This window comes from Eucyclogobius newberryi, unplaced genomic scaffold (genome assembly GCF_026437365.1).
Source record: "Eucyclogobius newberryi isolate DKJ021-1_F unplaced genomic scaffold, fEucNew1.0.hap1 SCAF_17, whole genome shotgun sequence".
In the NCBI taxonomy this organism is placed as follows: domain Eukaryota; kingdom Metazoa; phylum Chordata; class Actinopteri; order Gobiiformes; family Gobiidae; genus Eucyclogobius; species Eucyclogobius newberryi.
Window position 1 is genome coordinate 157,166 of NW_027315801.1, and position 27,835 is coordinate 185,000.

The 27,835-nt window shown below is 35.6% G+C and overlaps 1 protein-coding gene across 1 annotated transcript in view; it reads left to right on the forward strand.

The window, feature by feature from the left end:
• Positions 1-12,316: 12,316 nt before the first annotated feature.
• mtcl2 (microtubule crosslinking factor 2) overlaps positions 12,317-27,835 on the forward strand; it is a 156,789-nt gene continuing 141,270 nt past the window's right edge. Inside the window, exons 1-3 of the mRNA XM_072448674.1 lie at positions 12,317-13,417; positions 25,854-25,955; positions 26,025-26,147. Of these exons, the coding sequence (XP_072304775.1) occupies positions 12,470-13,417; positions 25,854-25,955; positions 26,025-26,147 (1,173 nt within the window). The 5' untranslated portion in view covers positions 12,317-12,469. The remainder of the gene's footprint in view (positions 13,418-25,853; positions 25,956-26,024; positions 26,148-27,835) is intronic.

The window sequence follows — 27,835 nt, forward strand, 5'->3', positions numbered from 1 at the left end:
CAGTCATATGCACAGACTTTGATGGTTTGGTCATTACAGGTGATTTTAATGTGCATGTTGATAATATTTGTGACAGAAACGCTAAAGAGCTTGATGCTGTCCTTGAAACCTTCAGTCTTACTCAGCCTGTGAGAGGCCCCACCCACAGCAAAGGACACACTCTAGATCTCATAATTAAAAAGGGGGTAAATATTTCAAATGTTAATGTGATCGATGTTGCTCCGTTTGATCATTTCTGTGTCTTCTTTGACCTGTCTGTTTCTCCCAAACCTCCGGTTGGTCCTGCAGTTGTTCAGAGGAGACACATAAGTGATGGCACAGGTGCACTGTTTATGGAAATGATAAACTTTGAAAATGTCTCATGTTCTAATGTAAATGATTTGTTGAACTCTGTTACATCTAGTGTTTTGAATGTTCTGGACACCATCGCCCCTATAAAGGCTAAAATGGTTAAAAATAAGCAGAAGGCGCCGTGGAGAAATGATGATAGGGTCAGGGCACAGAAAAGGGAGTGCCGCAGGGCCGAACGGAAATGGCGTAAGTCAAAGCTCCAGGTTCAAAAAGAGATTTACAAAGAAAAGCTGAACATGTACAACCTAATCTTAAGTAGAACTAGGGAAAGATATTTTTCTGAAATAATTGGAAGCTGCAGTAACACCTCGCGTGTCCTGTTTGCCACAGTAAACAGATTAACAAACCCTCCAGCTCAGCTGCCGTTAGAACTCATTTCCACATCCAAGTGTAATGAGTTTGCATTATTCTTTAATGACAAAGTTCAGGGCATTAAAAATGCTATAAATCCAACAATGCAAAAAATTACCCTAAAACCACCAAGACACTTAGAGCTAACTCACTTTGCACCAGTAACTGACAAAACTGTCCATGAGATCATCACCAGTCTGAGTTCATCTACATGCTGCCTTGATGTGTTACCCACCGGATTTCTAAAGTCTGTGCTGAACAGTTTGTTAGCACCATCACTCACATAGTTAACATGTCGCTTCAATCTGGAACATTCCCAATGTCTTTGAAAACTGCGGTCATAAAGCCTCTCCTAAAGAAGAGCAGTCTTGATGCCGCAGTACTGAGTCATTACCGGCCCATCTCTAATCTACCATTTTGGGGCAAAGTCCTTGAAAAGGTTGTTTACCAACAGCTCACAGATTTCCTCTTAATAAACAACTCATTTGATGTTTTTCAGTCAGGTTTTAGACCTCATCACAGCACTGAGACTGCTCTTGTCAAGGTGACAATTGACATCCGCCTGAACACTGACACGGGCAAAGCCTCAGTCTTAATTCTGTTAGATCTGAGTGCTGCTTTTGACACTGTCGATCATGGGATCCTCTTACAGAGACTAGAGGACTGGGTGGGCATCACTGGCCCCGCCCTAAACTGGTTAAGGTCCTATCTGGAAGACAGGAAGTACTTTGTTGAAATTGGTAGCTGTGTCTCAGACCACATGACCCTGACCTGTGGAGTGCCCCAAGGGTCAGTCCTGGGTCCCCTTCTGTTCAACCTCTACATGCTGCCGTTGGGTCAGTTGATACGCAGTGAAAATGTGTCCTATCACAATTATGCAGACGACACTCAGATCTATGTTTCACTATCGGCAGGTGACTATGGACCAGTAGATTCACTCTGTCACTGCATCCAACAGATCAGTGTGTGGAGCAAAACAACTTTCTCCAGCTGAACTCAGACAAGACTGAAATAATCGTTTTTGGCCCACAGAAACAAAGAGAAAGTGTTAGCGGTCACCTCCAGAGTCTCGCTCTAAAACCTACAAACCAAATTAGAAATCTGGGGGTAATAATGGACTCAGACTTGAACTTTAATAGCCACATCAAATCAATAACATCAGCAGCTTTTTACCATCTAAAAAACATTGCCAAAATCAAAAATATACTGTCAAAACCAGATTTAGAGAGACTTATCCACGCGTTTGTCTCCAGTAGATTAGACTACTGTAACGGCCTGCTCACTGGCCTCTTCAAACGAGCTGTAAAACAGCTGCAGTTCATCCAGAACGCTGCTGCTCGGGTCCTGACCAGAACCAGGAAGTATGATCACATTAGTCCTGTTCTCAGGTCTCTGCACTGCCCCCTGTGGCTCAGAGAATAGACTTTAAAGCAGCTCTGCTTGTGTACAAGTCTCTCCATGGCCTAGCACCAAAGTACATCTTGGATATGTTAGTGCCATATGAACCATCTCGGACTCTGAGGACCTCAGGGACCGGCCTCCTGCTGGTGCCAGAGTCAGGACTAAACATGGACCGGCCTCCTGCTGGTGCCAGAGTCAGGACTAAACATGGACCGGCCTCCTGCTGGTGCCAGAGTCAGGACTAAACATGGACCGGCCTCCTGCTGGTGCCAGAGTCAGGACTAAACATGGACCGGCCTCCTGCTGGTGCCAGAGTCAGGACTAAACATGGACCGGCCTCCTGCTGGTGCCAGAGTCAGGACTAAACATGGACCGGCCTCCTGCTGGTGCCAGAGTCAGGACTAAACATGGGGAAACTGCGTTTCAGTTTTATGCAGCTAAAACCTGGAACAGTCTTCCTGAAGATGTGAGACAGGTTCTACTCTGACAATGTTCAAATCTAAGCTAAAAACAGTTTTGTTTAGCTGCGCATATGACTGAAAGGATTTTTTCTTTGCACTCTTCTCTTTTGTTTGTGATTTTATTAGTTTAGAAAATCAGTTGGATTGATAATTTTTAATTTAGTTAATTTTATTGTATTTCTGTAATTTCTTTGTGATTTGAATGCATTGTTCCTGCTGTGTGAAGCACTTTGAATTGCCTTGTGTATGAAATGTGCTCTACAAATAAACTTGCCTTGCCTTGCCTTGCCTATTATATTATATGGATCTATTATATCATATGGATCCATTATATCATATGGATCTATTATATTATATGGATCTATTATATCATATGGATCCATTATATCATATGGATCCATTATATCATATGGATCTATTATATCATATGGATCTATATATCATATGGATCTATTATATCATATGGATCTATATATCATATGGATCTATAATATCATATGTATCTATTATATCATATGGATCTATATATCATATGGATCTATAATATCATATGGATCTATATATCATATGGATCTATAATATCATATGGATCTATATATCATATGGATCTATAATATCATATGGATCTATTATATCTTATGGATCTATCATATCATATGAATCTATGTATCATATGGATCTATAATATCATATGGATCTATAAATCATATGGATCTATAATATCATATGGATCTATATATCATATGGATCTGTATATCATATGGATCTATATATCATATGGATCTATATATCATATGGATCTATTATATCATATGGATCTATATATCATATGGATCTATTATGTCATATGGATCAATATATCATATGGATCTATAATATCATATGGATCTATATATCATATGGATCTATATATCATATGGATCTATGATATCATATGGATCTATATATTATATGGATCTATAATATCATATGGATCCATTATATCATATGATCTATATATCATATGGATCTATATATCATATGGATCTATAATATCATATGGATCTATTATATCATAAGGATCTATTATATTATATGGATCTATATATCATATGGATCTATATATCATATGGATCTATTATATTATATGGATCTATTATATCATATGGATCTATATATCATATGGATCTATTATATCATTGGATCTATTATATCATATGGATCTATATATCATCTGGATCTATATATCATATGGATCTATTATATCATATGGATCTATTATATCATATGGATCTATAATATCATATGGATCTATATATCATGTGGATCTATTATATCATATGGATCTATTATATTATATGGATCTATATATCATATGGATCTATTATATCATATGGATCTATTATATTATATGGATCTATTATATCATATGGGTCTATATATCATATGGATCTGTAATATCATATGGATCTATTATATCATATGGATCTATACATCATATGGATCTGTAATATCACATGGATCTATTATATCATATGGATCTATATATCATATGGATCTATTATATCATATGGATCTATAATATCATATGGATCTATCATATCATATGGATCTATTATATCATATGGATGTATTATATCATATGGATCTATATATCATATGGATCTATATATCATATGGATCTATAATATCATATGGATCTATTATATCATATGGATCTATTATATCATATGGATCTATAATATCATATGGATCTATATATCATGTGGATCTATTATATCATATGGATCTATTATATTATATGGATCTATATATCATATGGATCTATTATATCATATGGATCTATTATATTATATGGATCTATTATATCATATGGGTCTATATATCATATGGATCTGTAATATCATATGGATCTATTATATCATATGGATCTATACATCATATGGATCTGTAATATCACATGGATCTATTATATCATATGGATCTATATATCATATGGATCTATTATATCATATGGATCTATAATATCATATGGATCTATCATATCATATGGATCTATTATATCATATGGATGTATTATATCATATGGATCTATATATCATATGGATCTATATATCATATGGATCTATAATATCATATGGATCTATTATATTATATGGATCTATATATCATATGGATCTATATATCATATAGATCTATACATCATATGGATCTATAATATCATATGGATCTATATATCATATGGATCTATTATATCATATGGATCTATATATCAAATGGATCTATTATATCATATGGATCTATTATATCATATGGATCTATATATCATATGGATCTATAATATCATATGGATCTATTATATCATATGGATCTATATATCATCTGGATCTATTATATCATATGGATCTATTATATCATATGGATCTATATATCATATGGATCTATTATATCATATGGATCTATATATCATATGGATATATTATATCATATGGATCTATTAAATCATATGATCTATTATATCATATGGATCTATATATCATATGGTTCTGTAATATCATATGGATCTATATACCATATGGATCTATATATCATATGGATCTGTAATATCATATGGATCTATTATATCATATGGATCTATACATCATATGGATCCATAATATCATATGGGTATATATATCATATGGATCTATATATCATATGGATCTATACATCATATGGATCTATAATATCATATGGATCTATTATATCATATGGATCTATATATCATATGGATCTATTATATCCTATGGATCTATATATCATATGGATCTATTATATCATATGGATCTATATATCATATGGATCTATTATATCCTATGGATCTATATATCATATGGATCTATTATATCATATGGATCTATATATCATATGGATCTATTATATCATATGGATCTATATATCATATGGATCTATTATATCCTATGGATCTATATATCATATGGATCTATTATATCATATGGATCTATATATCATATGGATCTATTATATCATATGGATCTATATATCATATGGATCTATATATCATATGGATCTATTATATCATATGGATCTATATATCATATGGATCTATTATATCATATGGATCTATATATCATATGGATCTATTATATCATATGGATCTATTATATCATATGGATCTATTATATCACATGGATCTATACATCATATGGATCTGTAATATCACATGGATCTATTATATCATATGGATCTATATATCATATGGATCTATTATATCACATGGATCTATACATCATATGGATCTGTAATATCACATGGATCTATTATATCATATGGATCTATATATCATATGGATCTATTATATCATATGGATGTATTATATCATATGGATCTATATATCATATGGATCTATATATCATATGGATCTATTATATCATATGGATCTATATATCATATGGATCTATTATATCATATGGATCTATTATATCATATGGATCTTTAATATCATATGGATCTATATATCATATGATCCATTATATCATATGGATCTATATATCATCTGGATCTATACATCATATGGATCTATTATATCATATGGATCTATTATATCATATGGATCTGTATATCATATGGATCTATTATATCATATGGATCTATTATATCATATGGATCTATATATCATATGGATCTATAATATCATATGGATCTATTATATTATATGGATCTATATATCATATGGATCTATATATCATATGGATCTATATATCATCTGGATCTATATATCATATGGATCTATTATATCATATGGATCTATTATATCATATGGATCTATAATATCATATGGATCTATATATCATGTGGATCTATTATATCATATGGATCTATTATATTATATGGATCTATATATCATATGGATCTATTATATCATATGGATCTATTATATTATATGGATCTATTATATCATATGGGTCTATATATCATATGGATCTGTAATATCATATGGATCTATTATATCATATGGATCTATACATCATATGGATCTGTAATATCACATGGATCTATTATATCATATGGATCTATATATCATATGGATCTATTATATCATATGGATCTATAATATCATATGGATCTATCATATCATATGGATCTATTATATCATATGGATGTATTATATCATATGGATCTATATATCATATGGATCTATATATCATATGGATCTATAATATCATATGGATCTATTATATCATATGGATCTATTATATCATATGGATCTATAATATCATATGGATCTATATATCATGTGGATCTATTATATCATATGGATCTATTATATTATATGGATCTATATATCATATGGATCTATTATATCATATGGATCTATTATATTATATGGATCTATTATATCATATGGGTCTATATATCATATGGATCTGTAATATCATATGGATCTATTATATCATATGGATCTATACATCATATGGATCTGTAATATCACATGGATCTATTATATCATATGGATCTATATATCATATGGATCTATTATATCATATGGATCTATAATATCATATGGATCTATCATATCATATGGATCTATTATATCATATGGATGTATTATATCATATGGATCTATATATCATATGGATCTATATATCATATGGATCTATAATATCATATGGATCTATTATATTATATGGATCTATATATCATATGGATCTATATATCATATAGATCTATACATCATATGGATCTATAATATCATATGGATCTATATATCATATGGATCTATTATATCATATGGATCTATATATCAAATGGATCTATTATATCATATGGATCTATTATATCATATGGATCTATATATCATATGGATCTATAATATCATATGGATCTATTATATCATATGGATCTATATATCATCTGGATCTATTATATCATATGGATCTATTATATCATATGGATCTATATATCATATGGATCTATTATATCATATGGATCTATATATCATATGGATATATTATATCATATGGATCTATTAAATCATATGATCTATTATATCATATGGATCTATATATCATATGGTTCTGTAATATCATATGGATCTATATACCATATGGATCTATATATCATATGGATCTGTAATATCATATGGATCTATTATATCATATGGATCTATACATCATATGGATCCATAATATCATATGGGTATATATATCATATGGATCTATATATCATATGGATCTATACATCATATGGATCTATAATATCATATGGATCTATTATATCATATGGATCTATATATCATATGGATCTATTATATCCTATGGATCTATATATCATATGGATCTATTATATCATATGGATCTATATATCATATGGATCTATTATATCCTATGGATCTATATATCATATGGATCTATTATATCATATGGATCTATATATCATATGGATCTATTATATCATATGGATCTATATATCATATGGATCTATTATATCCTATGGATCTATATATCATATGGATCTATTATATCATATGGATCTATATATCATATGGATCTATTATATCATATGGATCTATATATCATATGGATCTATATATCATATGGATCTATTATATCATATGGATCTATATATCATATGGATCTATTATATCATATGGATCTATATATCATATGGATCTATTATATCATATGGATCTATTATATCATATGGATCTATTATATCACATGGATCTATACATCATATGGATCTGTAATATCACATGGATCTATTATATCATATGGATCTATATATCATATGGATCTATTATATCACATGGATCTATACATCATATGGATCTGTAATATCACATGGATCTATTATATCATATGGATCTATATATCATATGGATCTATTATATCATATGGATGTATTATATCATATGGATCTATATATCATATGGATCTATATATCATATGGATCTATTATATCATATGGATCTATATATCATATGGATCTATTATATCATATGGATCTATTATATCATATGGATCTTTAATATCATATGGATCTATATATCATATGATCCATTATATCATATGGATCTATATATCATCTGGATCTATACATCATATGGATCTATTATATCATATGGATCTATTATATCATATGGATCTGTATATCATATGGATCTATTATATCATATGGATCTATTATATCATATGGATCTATATATCATATGGATCTATAATATCATATGGATCTATTATATTATATGGATCTATATATCATATGGATCTATATATCATATGGATCTATACATCATATGGATCTATAATATCATATGGATCTATATATCATATGGATCTATTATATCATATGGATCTATATATCAAATGGATCTATTATATCATATGGATCTATTATATCATATGGATCTATATATCATATGGATCTATAATATCATATGGATCTATAATATCTTATGGATCTATTATATCATATGGATCTATATATCATATGGATCTATTATATCATATGGATCTATTATATCATATGGATCTATATATCATCTGGATCTATTATATCATATGGATCTATTATATCATATGGATCTATATATCATATGGATCTATTATATCATATGGATCTATATACCATATGGATCTATATATCATCTGGATCTATTATATCATATGGATCTATAATATCATATGGATCTATACATCACATGGATCTATATATCATATGGATCTATACATCATATGGATCTATAATATCATATGGATCTATTATATCATATGGATCTATATATCATATGGATCTATTATATCCTATGGATCTATATATCATATGGATCTATATATCATATGGATCTATTATATCATATGGATCTATTATATCATATGGATCTATATATCATATGGATCTATATATCATATGGATCTATTATATCATATGGATCTATATATCATATGGATCTATTATATCATATGGATCTATATATCATATGGATCTATTATATCATATGGATCTATTATATCATATGGATCTATACATCATATGGATCTGTAATATCACATGGATCTATTATATCATATGGATCTATATATCATATGGATCTATTATATCATATGGATCTATAATATCATATGGATCTATCATATCATATGGATCTATTATATCATATGGATGTATTATATCATATGGATCTATATATCATATGGATCTATATATCATACGGATCTATATATCATATGGATCTATATATCATATGGATCTATTATATCATATGGATCTATATATCATATGGATCTATATATCATATGGATCTTTAATATCATATGGATCTATATATCATATGATCTATTATATCATATGGATCTATATATCATCTGGATCTATACATCATATGGATCTATTATATCATATGGATCTATTATATCATATGGATCTGTATATCATATGGATCTATTATATCATATGGATCTATATATCATATGGATCTATTATATCATATGGATCTATTATATCATATGGATCTTTAATATCATATGGATCTATATATCATATGATCTATTATATCATATGGATCTATATATCATCTGGATCTATACATCATATGGATCTATTATATCATATGGATCTATATATCATCTGGATCTATACATCATATGGATCTATTATATCATATGGATCTATTATATCATATGGATCTGTATATCATATGGATCTATTATATTATATGGATCTATATATCATATGGATCTATATATCATATGGATCTATACATCATATGGATCTATAATATCATATGGATCTATTATATCATATGGATCTATATATCAAATGGATCTATTATATCATATGGATCTATTATATCATATGGATCTATATATCATATGGATCTATAATATCATATGGATCTATAATATCTTATGGATCTATTATATCATATGGATCTATATATCATATGGATCTATTATATCATATGGATCTATATATCATCTGGATCTATTATATCATATGGATCTATTATATCATATGGATCTATATATCATATGGATCTATTATATCATATGGATCTATATACCATATGGATCTATATATCATATGGATCTGTAATATCATATGGATCTATTATATCATATGGATCTATATATCATATGGATCTATTATATCATATGGATCTATATATCATATGGATCTATTATATCATATGGATCTATTATATCATATGGATCTATTATATCATATGGATCTATATATCATATGGATCTATTATATCATATGGATCTCTATATCATATGGATCTATTATATCATATGGATCTATTATATCATATGATCTATTATATCATATGGATCTATATATCATATGGTTCTGTAATATCATATGGATCTCTATATCATATGGATCTATTATATCATATGGATCTATTATATCATATGATCTATTATATCATATGGATCTATATATCATATGGTTCTGTAATATCATATGGATCTATATACCATATGGATCTATATATCATATGGATCTGTAATATCATATGGATCTATTATATCATATGGATCTATACATCATATGGATCTATAATATCATATGGATCTATATATCATATGGATCTATTATATCATATGGATCTCTATATCATATGGATCTATTATATCATATGGATCTATTATATCATATGGATCTATATATCATATGGATCTATTATATCATATGGATCTCTATATCATATGGATCTATTATATCATATGGATCTATTATATCATATGATCTATTATATCATATGGATCTATATATCATATGGTTCTGTAATATCATATGGATCTCTATATCATATGGATCTATTATATCATATGGATCTATTATATCATATGATCTATTATATCATATGGATCTATATATCATATGGATCTATTATATCATATGGATCTCTATATCATATGGATCTATTATATCATATGGATCTATTATATCATATGATCTATTATATCATATGGATCTATATATCATATGGTTCTGTAATATCATATGGATCTCTATATCATATGGATCTATTATATCATATGGATCTATTATATCATATGGATCTATATATCATATGGTTCTGTAATATCATATGGATCTATATACCATATGGATCTATATATCATATGGATCTGTAATATCATATGGATCTATTATATCATATGGATCTATACATCATATGGATCTATAATATCATATGGGTATATATATCATATGGATCTATATATCATATGGATCTATAATATCATATGGGTATATATATCATATGGATCTATACATCATATGGATCTATAATATCATATGGGTATATATATCATATGGATCTATATATCATATGGATCTATAATATCATATGGGTATATATATCATATGGATCTATATATCATATGGATCTATTATATCATATGGATCTATTATATCATATGGATCTATTATATCATATGGATCTATTCTATCGCACGCAGCATGTCTTTGTTTTGCCCGCCGCACTTCCTTCCACCCCCGGAGGCGCTGGAGAGCCGCACAAACCTGTTCCTCTCCACGCTCTCTCTCTCCTCTTGCCCGGGCTCCGCTCCAGAGATGATCCGTTATCAGGGCGGAGAGAGAGCGCAACCCAAACCCGCTCACCGCCTCTCCTCCTCCCCATAGAGAGCTCCGCAGACTCCCGCAGCGTACTTCTGCGAAACCTGGACCGAAACGCACGGGATTTACCAAAACAAAGCGGAATACTTCAACGTATTTCGCGTTTTTCATTCGGATTTCCACCGTGTATTCCACCGTGTTTCCTGGAGCTCAACTGCAGCAACACATCGCGGAGCAGCGGTCGCCCGTTCTTCCTCTTTTGTTGCGCGTGTTTATCTCCACATAAGGGGGGGATATTTCGTCTCATTTTTCGCTCAGTTTAAAATGAATGAATGACCAAGACAAAGGAGGTGCCCAACTCCCCCGCGCATCTCGCCTTCGCCTCGCCAAAGGAACGGAGGCTCCAGCAACAGCGGGTGAAGATGGACAGCGGTGGCGGGACGGAGAGCTCGGACGGCGGCCAGGCGAAGAGCGCCGCCGCGGTAAAGAAGGGAAAGGGGACGAACCGCGCTCCCTCGCCGGCTCGCCCCAAGGACGTACCCGGCTGGTCGTTCACGAAGATACGCGGAGGTATCGGAACCCCCACTCTGAGCGTCAAACCGGGGGGGATTCACTTGGGGAGCCGCGTTTCCCGACGGAGCCCCGTGGGGAGCCTCGGCGGTAGCGGGAAGGACGGAGCCGGCAAAGCGGCGGGGAAGCACTCGTCCGCGGCGAAGAGCTCCGCGGGGAAGGGCGCTAAAAACACCCGGAGGAAGGTGTCGGACGCCAGCACCGGCTCCGAAGACTTGTCGAAGGACTCCGGCTGTGCTCCCGAAAAGCTCTCCCCGACCGACAGCAGCTCCGAGCTCTCCGACTGCCCCTCGGACGAGAACAAACTCTCCACGGACGCGTTCAGCAGCGACACCGAGTCCCGGAGCAGTCGCGGCGGGGCGGAGGGAGAGCACAAGCCGCTCAGGGACGCGGCAGCAGCGGCGGATAGAAACGGCACCAACAGCAGCAGCCACCGGTCCGTAACGTCGGCCGGTAACATGAGGAACATCCCCGTCTCAATCACGGGGGAGGCGGTGGGTGATAAGGACCGGCTCTCGCTGCTGGGGGTTGAGGCCGGGGAAGGAAGCGTCTCCCCCGGCGATGAGAAGTCCCTGACCTCGTTCGATAGCCGGGTCCCGGCCTCCACGTCCCTGGCCTTCTCTGACCTCACCGAGGAGCTCATGGACAGCGTGCACGAGGAGTACGCGCGGGAGATCGAGGAGCTCCGGTCTGAAAACGACTACCTCAAAGTGAGTATGGACACGACAACAACAACAACAACAACAACAACAACAACAACAACAACAACAACACATGGCATTAGATAACTTTGGGAGTAGGATGAAAGCTACTTAACAGAATAGGAGGACATGCCATTGGTTTTGGAGTTTAACCAATATAGGAATACAAACAAAAAAAACATTAAGAATGATGTGATTTGGCCGTAAAATGAACCACAAAAGGACAGAATTGTCACTTTACCATGATTTATAAGCTTTTGCCTCTTTTTAATGATATATTTGATTTCCTAATTTTGCATATCTCCTCCACTTAGGAACCTAACCCAGAACCTACTTACTGAGGGGCAGGAGAGAGGATAAACTCTCTGCCACAGTAACGGTTTTAGTTCTGGTGCCCACTATATACATATTAGAGTATTTTTAGCGCTAGAGTGGGTTATGCCAACGTTTTTGATGTTTCAGTGTCAGTCTTGCGTTTATTGTTTGACTTATTCCGAATAAAGAACCAGAAATGATACCAAGTCAAACCCTTGGGCAAACATCTGTCCAAGAAGATCATCTTTCTTCACAAACCAATCTGTACTTGCAAATACTGTGGGCCACAATTTGAAAGCTCGTTTATCTGCTTATAACTGTGTGACAACAGCACGGTAACAACCAGGGTACTTTAGGGACAGGCAATAAGAAAGAATTCCACTTAATGCCGTCAGTTTACATTGTGGATACACGCAAAGTCCCTGCCCTCGTTCACACAAGTCCAAGGTCTACGGTTATGTCATCTCTCCGTCCATTAGTCTAGCTGGAGACCTACTGTATATTGACTGGTTGATGCATTAGGACCAAGGGCAATGGCCTCTGAGTTTCAAGGTTATCTGTAATGTAATGTGTGAATCAATGACATCAACTGTGTAACAGACATAGTATCATCTGCGTCCTACATATTGCAAGCGTGTTGATTAGCCGACAATTTCAGAGCCCAAATAATAGACAAAATTAATATCTTGATTTTCAGTCACACACAGCTTGAAGGGACCACAAAATTAACATAAAATTAAGTGAAGAAATAATCACTTTAAATACCCTTGTTTAGAAGATTATGCTCTACAATTCTTTCCGCTCTTTTTGGAGTAATTTATGTGCTCAATATTCTAATTTTGTCTCCACAACATTGTGATTTTATCCCATCTTTCAATATACTATCTCCCACGTCCAAGTCCAAATCAAGCTAATAACAAGCTAACCGCTAACAAATGTAGCATCCCTTCATTCATCATCATTTTTTCATCACTCTTTTTGATTATTTTTCAAATGTTTGTGTCCAAAATTGTTGCACAACACACCATTAACACAGCATTACATGGTGTAGCTAGCTTAGCTACTCAAAGCTAAAACGTCTGGATAAACGATTAGCCTAAAACAGCTGGAATGGCTCTCTTTGCTAATGTTTACTCGGCAGTGACCTACATGTGCTGCTGCTACAGAATTAACTCACTTCCCTCCATTGTTCTGCCGTCTCTTTACTGTCGCTAACCAAGAGGGCTAATTAAAGTTACATTATTATTACTAATGGAAACCGTGTTGCCGTTTTCAGTCATGAGAACTTGGCGTATTGTTTTATTTTGTAGATTAGAGAAAGCCATTGCCAAACGCCACCTTAGTAACCGCCCTAGTAACAGGCTCGTCTAGTACCATTTTTTGTATTAGAAGTGCGGAAAGTCAATGGCAATTTATTGAATTTGTAATTATTGTTTTCATTGTTAACGTCATGAAAGAAATTCTCTGTGACTTTCCAGAAGCTAATTTTGTTTTAAGCGTTATGGAAAATGAGTAGATTGACTGTAAAGTTGGTGAAATTAGATGCAGAAGTATGCTGTACTTATAGACATACTTCAAGATACCTGAGAACAATAGGGTAGAATGACAATAGTAGAATAATAGGGTAAATTGGGTGGCAAGTGTTATACTTTTCTTGTGTTTTGGTATCAAATGTCTGTACCCAGATACTAATCAATACTAAAACTAGTATTGAAACTAGGAAAAAAATGTAAAATGTCAATGTCGCCCACGCCAACCAGGACTTGTATTGCTAAATCAAATCAGTGCCGCTTTATAAAGAACATTAAGTACAGTACATTTGCTCGAGAATCACAAATGGATGTAGACTACTTTCCCGATGCTCCTTGCTCGAGTACGTCTGGCGCTGTAGCAGTTGTTCAGTTCAGTAAATGTTGCCTTTATTTGGCACACACTCTCCTCAGCGTGTCTACATAGATTTGGACTGCAGCCAAAGAACTCACTACGACGCGAGCGAGGATGATGTTTTGAATACTCTCCGTGTTCGAGAGTGGGCTGTGCAAATGCAGGCTGAGATAGTGCGGGTGTGATTGTAGTATTCCCAGACTGATAGTGACTCAGTGGGACCAAATGCTTGTTTTTGACACATGATTTAGGTCAAAGCATTCCTTGTCCTCGGTAATTGTCTGCTGATTACCAGTCTGTTGAAGAAAGCAGGAACTAGACTAAACTACGGTACTGCTTTGTGGAGGTAGTAATGCTGCAAAGGTTTGCTTTAAACACAATTAAATCATTATTACTATTTCATTCGTATGTGTGCTGGTGTGATTATGGATGGATAATGTAACATGACAAGCCTGTTTTCTGTTCTTTTTATTTTTAAAAGTTGACTTGTGAACTTTATTGCAATTTGTGGGACGCCAATATCAGCAAGTCTTGGTGATCAAACAGCAGCAATCCAAATATCAGCTGAGAATATCCATATCGAAGACAAAAATAGTTTCATTTAATGTGTGTATTTGAGCAGTTGAATTTGATCAAACAAAGATAAAGAAAACATTACACAAATGGAGTTTATTAATATAGTTCCCTGTACAGAGGTATTACTGACAAAGGCTTGAGAGACTGCGTTTCCATGAACAGCTTGAGTGGTTGAGAAAGTTACAGAAAGAACAGAGGCGTGAAATGTACATATGCGTGTATATTCACTCATCCATTCATTCCTGTATTAATTGATTATAAAAAAAAAACACATAGGCCTTTAGTAATTAAAATGTGCATTTGTATAGCAGCCGGGTCACTACCTCTCATGTTCATTCACGTCCATACTCTCCACCTAAGACACCATAGTAGCTGGATACGTCTCATTCCCATCACAGCCACATTATCCCGCCTGTTTTCTGCTAATACACGTGCTTTGACCAATCAACCTGTCTGCTCCTCGTTTGCTGTGATTGATTGATGAGCGGGTCGATATACCGTTAGAACCGCCACAATGACTAAACAAGACCAGGGCTGTGTCGGACATCGATCCAGGATGATGGATTTCCAGGAGCTGGTTCTGCCCTGAAAGAACACTCTTAGTAGTCCACTGTACCTCTTTGTGATGTTGCGGTTAGTTTGGCTTTAACTTTGGAGAAACTGTATGATGAACTACATGGTGCAGGTATAGACATATTTAAAGGTGATCAGAGAACAACGGGTGTAGACCGACTCAAATTTGAGCCATGGGGTTACAAAGTCAGAGCAGTTTCAGATTATAACTTCTCCCTTAAACAGGTGTCCACTTCAAAAATATCTGATTGTGGGGAAAATCTTGAGCCATGGCCCAAAAACGTGAGTTGTGAGATGTCACAGTTGGACTGGCGCAACGATTGAACATAGAACCGTCCCACAATCAAAGATGAGCTGTGACTGATGTTAAGCATGTCTGATGGTTTGGAATCTTGGTCGCAGAGTGAGCTCATCTCTCACTGCGTCTGTGATCTTTGTACAACATTTGAACCAAAGAAAGCACAGACGCACGGCAGGACTCAGGTCATATTTCTCCATTTATACACTTGTACAAGCGCAATAATACCACCAGCATGTGTTAGCTTAGTGGTAGCCTCAACTAACCAATGTAATGATGACTTTACCACATGGAACCAGCACAAACTTGCTCATAGCCAAGACTCATTTTCTCATGTTTAGCATCTCATCCATAAAATAAAACATGCTGTGGACATCAGGCGTTAGGGCAGGGCTAATCTAACACAGAGCAGTATACATTTCTAACTTCTCTGGCCAGTACCTTCAGATTGAAAATCACCTTTGAAAAATAAATTACCTTTAACTGCTTAGAGTAAAAAGTTCCATGAGGTAAATCAAGTTTTTATGTGGACCTTTGTAAAAAACCAACAACTCCCAGTCAACAGCAGTTTGGGCTAATTCAGCACAAATCCCAAAGGTGACCAATGTGAAAAAGCTTGGCTATAGTTTGAACATTGATAGACAGGTTATTAAAACATGTAGGCCTAATTAACGTGAATAATAGTTGGGGCCCTCTGCAGTTAACGCATCTGAGCGTGGAACCTGTACTGTACTAAATGTAGGGCAGTGTGTAACAGAGAAATCAGGTTGGCCAGCCCCAAAGCCTCATGGGAAATCAGCAGCTGCAGCAACACCTGGACGGGGATCAGAAATGCAAAACAGAAACACGATGTGAAGATTCCCCTATCATTATGTACCGTGTCAACACATGGAAAAACTCCCCTGCTTGGCCAAAAAACATTGCTTACAACCTGTTGCACAAAGTAGTGACTAAACCCGCTCTGTGTTTTGCTTACTACACAGCTCTGTGCTATTGGCTGGTTCAGGGCCAGAGTGGGACATTTTTGGCCTTAATTTGGAGGAATGTCTTGTGACTGTAATTGAGAATTTGCTGAGAGTTGACCATTTGCCAATTCATCTTGACCTTTTCCCTTCCATGTTTCAAATTGTACTCCTCTTATCAGATTGTAGAAAAGACAAGTATCCTGAAGCAGCAGTTCTAGATTAAGTACAACTAGCTCACTGTATTCATGAGTATTAATTTAATATAGTGAATATATTGTAGTTGTATTCAGCCATTTATCACATCAGTATGGATATTAGCAGAGGCGTAGGACCAAATTCTCGGCCCACATCACATGTTTTTTATGAAAAATGCACATTACAGAGTGAGGGCCCCTGAGTTCTAGGTAAACAAGTACCTTTTACCCCTTCAGCCCGACACCAATGGACATCAATCATCATAAAATGCCTTTAAATCGATATTGGCCCAAAGCAATTTAAAAATGTCATTGTTTTATTGCAGTGTCATTGTAAAAAAAAAAAGAAGATTAAATAAGTACATGTAAGTACAGTAAAATGTTTTTTTCCCAGGTTATGCAACATTTGGGATTTTAGCAGTGAGTGGCAAAATTGCACAATTAATAAAACTGTCTCCCATAAGAGCTCAAATCACAACTAAAACGTGAAAGAGCTTTTACCGTCTTAAGAATGTAAAAGTTTACAACTCGGCTAAATATTTAGTTTGTATCTGACATCTAAACATTAAGAAACACTGAACAGTTCAGGGAGAGAAATAGATTTTCAGAGTTAGGGGCCCCCAAGCAATTTCAGGGGCACAACGGGCCCCCTCCTATTTCAAACCGCGGGCCCGCCGGAGATTCAACTGCTTGCGGGCCCCGGGCCCCCGTCTATTTCGCAGCCTGCAGTTATAGAAAACCAGATAAACAACAGGAACACTGCAGGTTACGCTCACATTTATCACATATACAGGCAGTTGAACTTTCTCTCCTTAAATAAGATTTTTCTGAGTCCATATGTTGAGGAAATTGATTGTTCTGAGGTGAGTTGAAGTGTCCTTTATCACCCCCTACACTCGGCACAGTGTAGGGGGTGATAAGCTCTGCACAGTCGGGGCAACAACGGAGAAACTACTTTCTTTTAATAACATCGGAAGCTCCAGAGAATGTTTCTTATTGAACAGTGCAACAATAATTGGCTGTGTAATTTTGATTTCCTCTGTTTCTAATAATTTATACTTGTTAATGCACAATAAGGCTCATATTATGGCGTGATATATTATGCTCTGTCCGAGCTTTAATTGTTTGACCGCTGCAGGCCGTCGTGACATCGCGCGGTTACCGGAGAACCCATCCATAACGCTATGGCAGATGTGCTGCGTAATTATCGAGCTGCTTCAGAACCGCGATCTGATTGGCCGGTGCCGACTATAATTATGAAAGATGAGCTGTGATTGGTCGCTGCAGTTGCTGTATAGCGGAGTGTGAAACAGGTCAGTGGATCAAGTTATTGTACAGCACCCGTCCCCTGTTCACTGTCCTCACATCCAACTCACTCTGAGCCATAGGGTTAGTGTTGTGATTCTGCTCGACCAATCACAGCCTGTCCGACATATTATGGGCTGTTTTGGTGTAATATACAGGGATAAAGCATTATGACCACATGACTTACTGTATAACTTCTCTCTTCATCATTGTAGGAGATATGAGAGTAGATTATAAAAATGAATATGTCTGATATGTGATAATGATATGTAGACGATATCATGTCAATTCAACAGAAATGTGCTAAGACATGTCTTTAAACGTTTTAGTTGAGGTTTAATTGTCAGACAAATGAATGAACAAAATTTAAAAGCTGTAAAACAAATCACAAAAGTGCAGAAATATCACTTTAAATCCTTGTTTGAAAGTGTACAACATAACTTTTAGCATTTTCAATATTCACAATATTATCTACATATCGATATACTGAGATCGATATACTGACATCGATATACTGACATCGATATACTGAGATCGATATACTGACATCGATATACTGACATCGATATACTGAGAGAGGCTAAAAGAAGTTTTTTCTGGAATATTTTTGTCCAATTGATCCATTAGTAAAAGTAAAAAAATACATTATTATTTAGATATTACATTACATTACATAAAACAAAATTAAACCAAATACAAAGAAACACAAATATATAAAAGCAACATAAAAATAATAACAAAACCCACTAGGCATTCTTCTTTGTTGAATAGAATCTTTTCTGGACTAAGTTGTCAGACTGTAAAGGATGTTGTCACAGCATTAAGTCAATATAAATGTTATGTTAAATGTTATATATAGAAAGTAGTGTTGAAATGTCACGTTTGGAAATTATTTTCACGGTAATTTTCACCATGATAATAACATAACAACAATAACATTTCTTTCACTACCTGTCTAATACGTTACAAACCTTAAACCATATGACCAGCTTCGAAATCAAACTTTCTCAATGATCAAGTTACTATTACTTTGTGACCTGAATAATAATAAATACTGATTATCAATAAAAGGAATAATCTTGACATCCTTAAATAGAGTAGAAGAGACAAGCCCGTAGTATTGCAGTAAGACAGGCGAAGTATCCATAAAAGATGCTGTCGTTTGAAGTCCTACAAAGTGTGATGTACATTAACATATAGAATTACAGCATGAGTAGCATACAGTAATTGCAGAGCTGGTGGTATGAGCAAACCCCTGCAGACCCCATGTCTCCAGGCTGTATCCTATTCCTCTTCCCCCCAGAGCCCTTTGTGCTTGAGCAGCAGCAGCAGCAGCAGCTCACGCTAACCCACATCCACCACTGCATCACTCTCACTACTATTACTTCTACTTCTACCACTAATACTGCTGCTGTTAACTACATACTACACTAAAGCGCTGCACCGATTCAAGTACTGCTACTAATATGACGGTAATAGCCACGTTTTGACTGGTACTTTTAATGAAGTAATGCATTCTCCAGCTGACGTCACACAAACATAAGCCATGTTTTTTTAATAATTCAAATTCAAATTGTACCGGAATTATAGTTTTTAATCAAGAGGCCAATTTCAGAATTTCACAAAATGACCTTTAGTAATTCCAAGTTTGTGGCGCTGTGAGACGTGGCTAAAGTTAGAGTAAACACAAAACTACTTCCTGTTTAGCGTCTGATTTTTTTCTGCATTTATTTCACTTCTCTGCGCCTCTACACTGGATATTAACATTTCTTTATTAAATATATTGGGTTTGGGTGATTTTGACATGAGTGCCATGCGTCATTAAACAGGAAACCCGCTGAGGCTAACGTGCGCTAGCTTTGTTAGCATACCGTTATTTTGTGCCGCGGCTCCTGAAACTGCTGGGCTAGGGTTAGGGTTAAGGTTAGGGTTAGGGTAAGGGTTAGGGTTAGGGTTAGGGTTAGGGTTAGGGTTAGGGTTAGGGTTAGGGTTAGGGTTAAGGTTAGGGTTAAGGTTAGGGTTAAGGTTAGGGTTAAGGTTAGGGTAAGGGTTAGGGTTAAGGTTAAGGTTAGGGTTAAGGTTAGGGTTAAGGTTAGGGTTAGGGTTAGGGTTAGGGTTAGGGTTAGGGTTAGGGTTAGGGTTAGGGTTAAGGTTAAGGTTAAGGTTAGGGTTAAGGTTAGGGTTAGGGTTAGGGTTAGGGTTAAGGTTAAGGTTAGGGTTAAGGTTAACGTTAGGGTTAAGGTTAGGGTTAGGGTTAGGGTTAGGGTTAGGGTTAAGGTTAGGGTTAAGGTTAGGGTTAAGGTTAGGGTTAAGGTTAGGGTTAGGGTTAGGGTTAAGGTTAAGGTTAGGGTTAAGGTTAGGGTTAAGGTTAGGGTTAAGGGTTAGGGTTAAGGTTAAGGTTAGGGTTAAGGTTAGGGTTAAGGTTAAGGTTAGGGTTAAGGTGGGTTAGGGTTAGGGTTAGGGTTAGGGTTAGGGTTAGGGTTAGGGTTAGGGTTAAGGTTAGGGTTAAGGTTAAGGTTAGGGTTAAGGTGGGTTAGGGTTAGGGTTAGGGTTAGGGTTAGGGTTAGGGTTAGGGTTAGGGTTAGGGTTAAGGTTAAGGTTAAGGTTAAGGTTAGGGTTAAGGTTAGGGTTAAGGTTAAGGTTAGGGTTAAGGTTAGGGTTAAGTTTAAGGTTAGGGTTAGTGTTAGGGTTAGGGTTAGGGTTAGGGTTAAGGTTAGGGTTAAGGTTAGGGTTAAGTTTAAGGTTAGGGTTAGGGTTAGGGTTAAGGTTAGGGTTAAGTTTAAGGTTAGGGTTAGGGTTAGGGTTAGGGTTAGGGTTAGGGTTAGGGTTAGTGTTAAGGTTAGGGTTAAGGTTAGGGTTAAGGTTAGGGTTAAGTTCAAGGTTAGGGTTAGGGTTAGGGTTAAGGTTAGGGTTAAGTTTAAGGTTAGGGTTAGGGTTAGGGTTAGGGTTAGTGTTAAGGTTAGGGTTAAGGTTAGGGTTAAGTTCAAGGTTAGGGTTAGGGTTAAGTTCAAGGTTAGGGTTAGGGTTAGGGTTAAGGTTAGGGTTAAGTTTAAGGTTAGGGTTAGGGTTAGGGTTAGGGTTAGGGTTAGGGTTAGTGTTAGTGTTAGGGTTAGGGTTAGTGTTAAGGTTAGGGTTAAGGTTAGGGTTAAGTTTAAGGTTAGGGTTAGGGTTAGGGTTAGGGTTAGGGTTAGGGTTAGGGTTAGTGTTAGGGTTAGGGTTAGGGTTAGCCATGAGGCTATATGGCAGCGCCGCGGCTCCTGAAACTGCCGGGCCAGTTGACGGCGCCGCGGCTCTGCAGCCACGGCCTTAATGAATACCTGCATAAAAATGTCTTTTCTAACATATCCTTCTACATGGTTCAATCTGGATTCTCCAAATAATAATAATATTTATTTTTTTAAAACCTCACACATGCATTCACCACAAGAGCAGTTTTGTCTGTTTTTCTCACTAATAATGTGCAGTTAGAAAACTAAATTGTGAGAATAAATACCGCAATGTATTTTAGATACACTGTATTTTAGAAAAGTAACTGCATTCTGAATTCTAACAAATACAAGAGTACGGTAACTGTACCAGAACGCAGCTTTTCAAAGGTATTTTGAATGTATATTTTTGGTATATGCATTTAGCTATTTTCCAACACTATGAATACTAGTACAAACTCACTACTACTACACCGACTCCGCTTGTTACTCGCTGCTGTCAGATCTGCAGGATACGCGGTGCAGTCCATGCATATTAAACAGACTAGTTGCTTTCTAGTCATGGGGAAAAATGGCTTTGAAATTCGGGGCTTACGGGCAAGTTACATAAGCAAACAATCTTCTCCATACATTTTCATAACAAGCAAAATAAAATAAATTGAAATATGCCACTTGCGTTAAGACAACATGTTAATTTATGTTAAAGTAAATAACACACAATTGAAATCAATAAAGAATGAATGGTGGCGGGTGCACCTTTAAGAGTTGTACCATATTAAAAAGAACATTCAATGGAGAAACGTGCTGGATTTTGAATGACACAATCGTTTACTGGTCCTGGGATCGATTCCTATCGATTCCTTCGAGGGACGACCGAGGGACGACACACTGACTCACCGATTATACAAAAAAATAGGCTCCAAAAATGAGTACACTTAGCAACCCAGTATTTTGTCAACTGAGGCGTGGTGAGTTTGTTGCATCGCTTTCAGTGGGTGATGTAATGGTGCAGTGTTTAGACGAAGGGTGCCCACTAACTGGAGGGTGCGCAGATCAGTTTCTGAAATGATGCAACGTGTACTAACTAAGGCTAAACACCTTCACCAAGTTGCTCTCTCCTTTTCATGATACGAGGTTAGCAATTCGGTGTTGACGTGAAAATATGATGTAATCTGTTTTGTCACATGGAGATGAAATATTAATGTTACATATTTTGGCGAGAGTGGAGGAGAGAGGAGTCCTACTGCAGGTCTGAGAGATTGGTGGAAATCAGGTCACAGACTGTCACACAATAGGGTTTATGTGGTGTTGCGTCGTAGTAAATGTTTTATGGGAGATTGTATTCATAATCTAAAAAACTAAAACAAACACTTTGTTGCACATAGAGGTGAGCAGAAGTACAAAACATCATTCATAAAGTGAATATTGTTTTGAAGATATGCAACATTTGAATCGCAAAAAGAGCTTATGAGGTTTAAATATCACAAAAAGTGACTATAAAAGACTGTAAAATGAACCGCAGAAATGCTGAATCGTCATTTTTATGTAAATTATACTATTTATTCCTTCTTTTTTATCTGAATGATATTTTCCTTATTATAGACATTGCACTCTATATTCTAATAGTACAAATCTTCAAAACATCAACACTCACCTACAACAATCAATACCCAGATAGTATCAAGACCAAGTATAGATACAAAAAATATGTATGTATTGACATACATAGGACAAAATCTATATCAGAATTAGTATACAATGTCCTGCTAATATTAAAATAAACTACTTTTATTTGTGTGTTGAAAATGACGTTCTAATATTTTTGTGGTAATAAAAACTGGTATTGTGTATTCCTAGTATCAGATCAAGTTCTAAATGTTAGTATTGTGACAGTAATGTTAATTATGAATAATGATTTCATAAGCTAACTTTGATTGATCTTACTGTGACCATTTGAAACTTAGCTAAACTTACAGTAACATACCCCGCTTTACCTGACGTGATGTGAAACTATATTGACTGTTAAATGCTTGACCACAGCGTTAAGAATGCATGCTGATGATGGTCATTCAGCTAATGGGATCTAAAAGCATTATGTTCCCCGGCAGAGCAATGATGGATGAGACACATTCATATCAAGGGATTATCAAGGAATTCTGATGAAGTGATGAAAAATTAATGACACAGCCACCTCCTTATTATTCTAACGACCAGCATGTCTTTATAATGACAGATCATTACTTACAGCAGCTACGGTGGCCCTTGAGGGTCAAAATACTCTCATGCAATCAAGATAAGGATGGGAAGAGACAAGAGATTCCCACAAAACGAGATGAGAGACAAGATTGGATACGCTAGAACGAGACAAGATGAGATTTTAGCATACCGGAATTTATAGTAAATATTATGCGTCCTATTTAGTTTACAATTTTGGCTCCGCCATTTTGTGTTTACTTTAATTAATTCAATGTTACTACATTTCATAATTGTATTCATTTTTGTATTTATGTTGAAAAAACAAGTTTCAACTACATCCAAAAGTATTTGGACCTAGTCTGGGGACATCGAAAATCCATTATTTTATTTATTGTATTTATTGTAACTATTGTATTTATTGTATTTTATTTATTTTATTTATTTTATTTATTTTATTTATTTTATTTATTTTATTTATTTTATTTATTTTATTTATTTTATTTATTTTATATTTTTTTCATTCCTTTATTTCTCAAGAACTGTAACCCTGCAGCTCTTAACCCTTTTTTGTCAAAGCAGCTTAGACAAAAAAATACATATATGTTTATATATATATTTTTTCACAATTTTCTCTGACCTAAATCAAGCAATTTCAACACTGACTCAAAGCATTTTGCCAAAACATGAAAAATATCTATTTGGGACTTTCTGATAAGCATGGCAATGTATGTTTAGTACGTTTCAGTTCACGCATCTTTTTGTCCGTTCGCTCAGCTTCAGAACTGCTGTTTCAGATGGATCAACCTTTAACCCCACAACTCTTTTGTTTCTTAAGTTTGAGACAGGTGCAGTAGACTGAGGTTTACACAAAGGGAAACCAGTCAAACCAACAGAATATTGTATTGTAACTCGTGAAAAATGTGATGTTTTCAGGATGAGATGGAGGAGCTGAGGTCGGAGATGCTGGAGATGAGGGACATGTACCTGGAGGAAGATGTGTACCAACTGCAGGATCTGAGACAGCAACTCGAACAGGTATGCATTTTGAACTCTAAAAACACACATAGGATGAACTGTATTTTGATATATGTATTCTCTTTTTAGGCAAACAAGACGTGTCGTATTCTGCAGTACCGCCTCCGAAAGGCAGAGCGGCGATCTTTACGAGTGGCTCAAACTGGACAGGTGGATGGAGAACTAATCCGGACTCTGGAGCAGGACCTCAAGGTAAGACAATACTTCACACAATGCTGGAATAAATACACTTTAAGTCTACGTTGCAGTTTCTCTTGATATGAAAAAATATGTAAGTAATGGATAATGCGCAATTAGGAAAAAATAAGTAAATAAATAACAGGATTATTGAAACAAGCGTGAATGAAGTTTGTTTGTGATGAAGGAGCAGCAATATTACATGGTTAAATGCTTAGAAAGGTCACATTTTCATTATATTTGTCCTTTCTCCAGCTTTTGTGATTATCGGACTGTGATTATCCAGAATTTGATGAAGTACATATTTTCTTCTTCTTATGTTGATCTAAGAATAGTTTGTTTCCATCGTGGAGCTTCCCCAGAGTAAAGCACTGATGTTTTTTACATACTGTATCTGTTTGTGGCGTGTGCTGCTGCTGCTCGTCCTGCGTCACGGGACAGTGCCGAGGTCAGACTTGATCTCATTTGTTTAACTGAATTTGCCTGTTTAAGCCCCGCCCACTTCCTGACACACAAACGCACAAAGAGAAAGCGACTTACTTTTGGAGGCTTTTACTGTATTTACTGTGCAATATATTTGACTTGAATTTCAGGTCTTTATCTAATTTGATAATATACATTATTTTTGGAATTAAAACAAGCCATTTTTTTTTCATAATTGCAAATCAAATGTTTTTTCATTACAAGGATAGCTTTTAAAAGTGTTAAACTTAAATTAACTGTGGCAAATTAAAATGACCCAAAAACAAGTGCTTGGGCCCCAGATTGAGCACATGAACTTGTCACTCAGGACAGTCTTTATCTTCTGTGCCATTTATACTGAAATGAACACGTTCATGTTGCACCAATGGTTCCATTGACTTTCATTAAACACACACTCACACACACACACACACACACACACACACACACACTCCACACACACACACACACACACACACACACACACACACACACACACACACACTCACCACACACACACACACACACACCACACACACACACACACACACACACACACACACACACACACACTCACACACACACACACACACACACACACTCACACACACACACACACACACACACACACTCACACACACACACACACACACACACTCACACACACACACACACACACACACACACACACACACACACACACACACACACACACACACACACACCACACACACACACACACACACACACACACACACACACACACACACACACACACACACACACACACACACACACACACACACACACACACTCACACACACACACACACACACACACACACACACACACACACACACACACCACACACACACACACACACACACACACACACACTCACACACACACACACACACACACACACACACACACACACACACACACACACACACACACACACACTCACACACACACACACACACACACACACTCACACACACACACACACACACACACACTCACACACACACACACACACACACACACCACACACACACACACACTCACACACACACACACACACACACACACTCACACACACACACACACTCACACACACACACACACACACACTCACACACACACACACACACACACACACTCACACACACACACACACACACACTCCTGACAGACAGGCTACAGAAACAGTTTAAGCTCCATCTGAGTTTTTTTTTAAT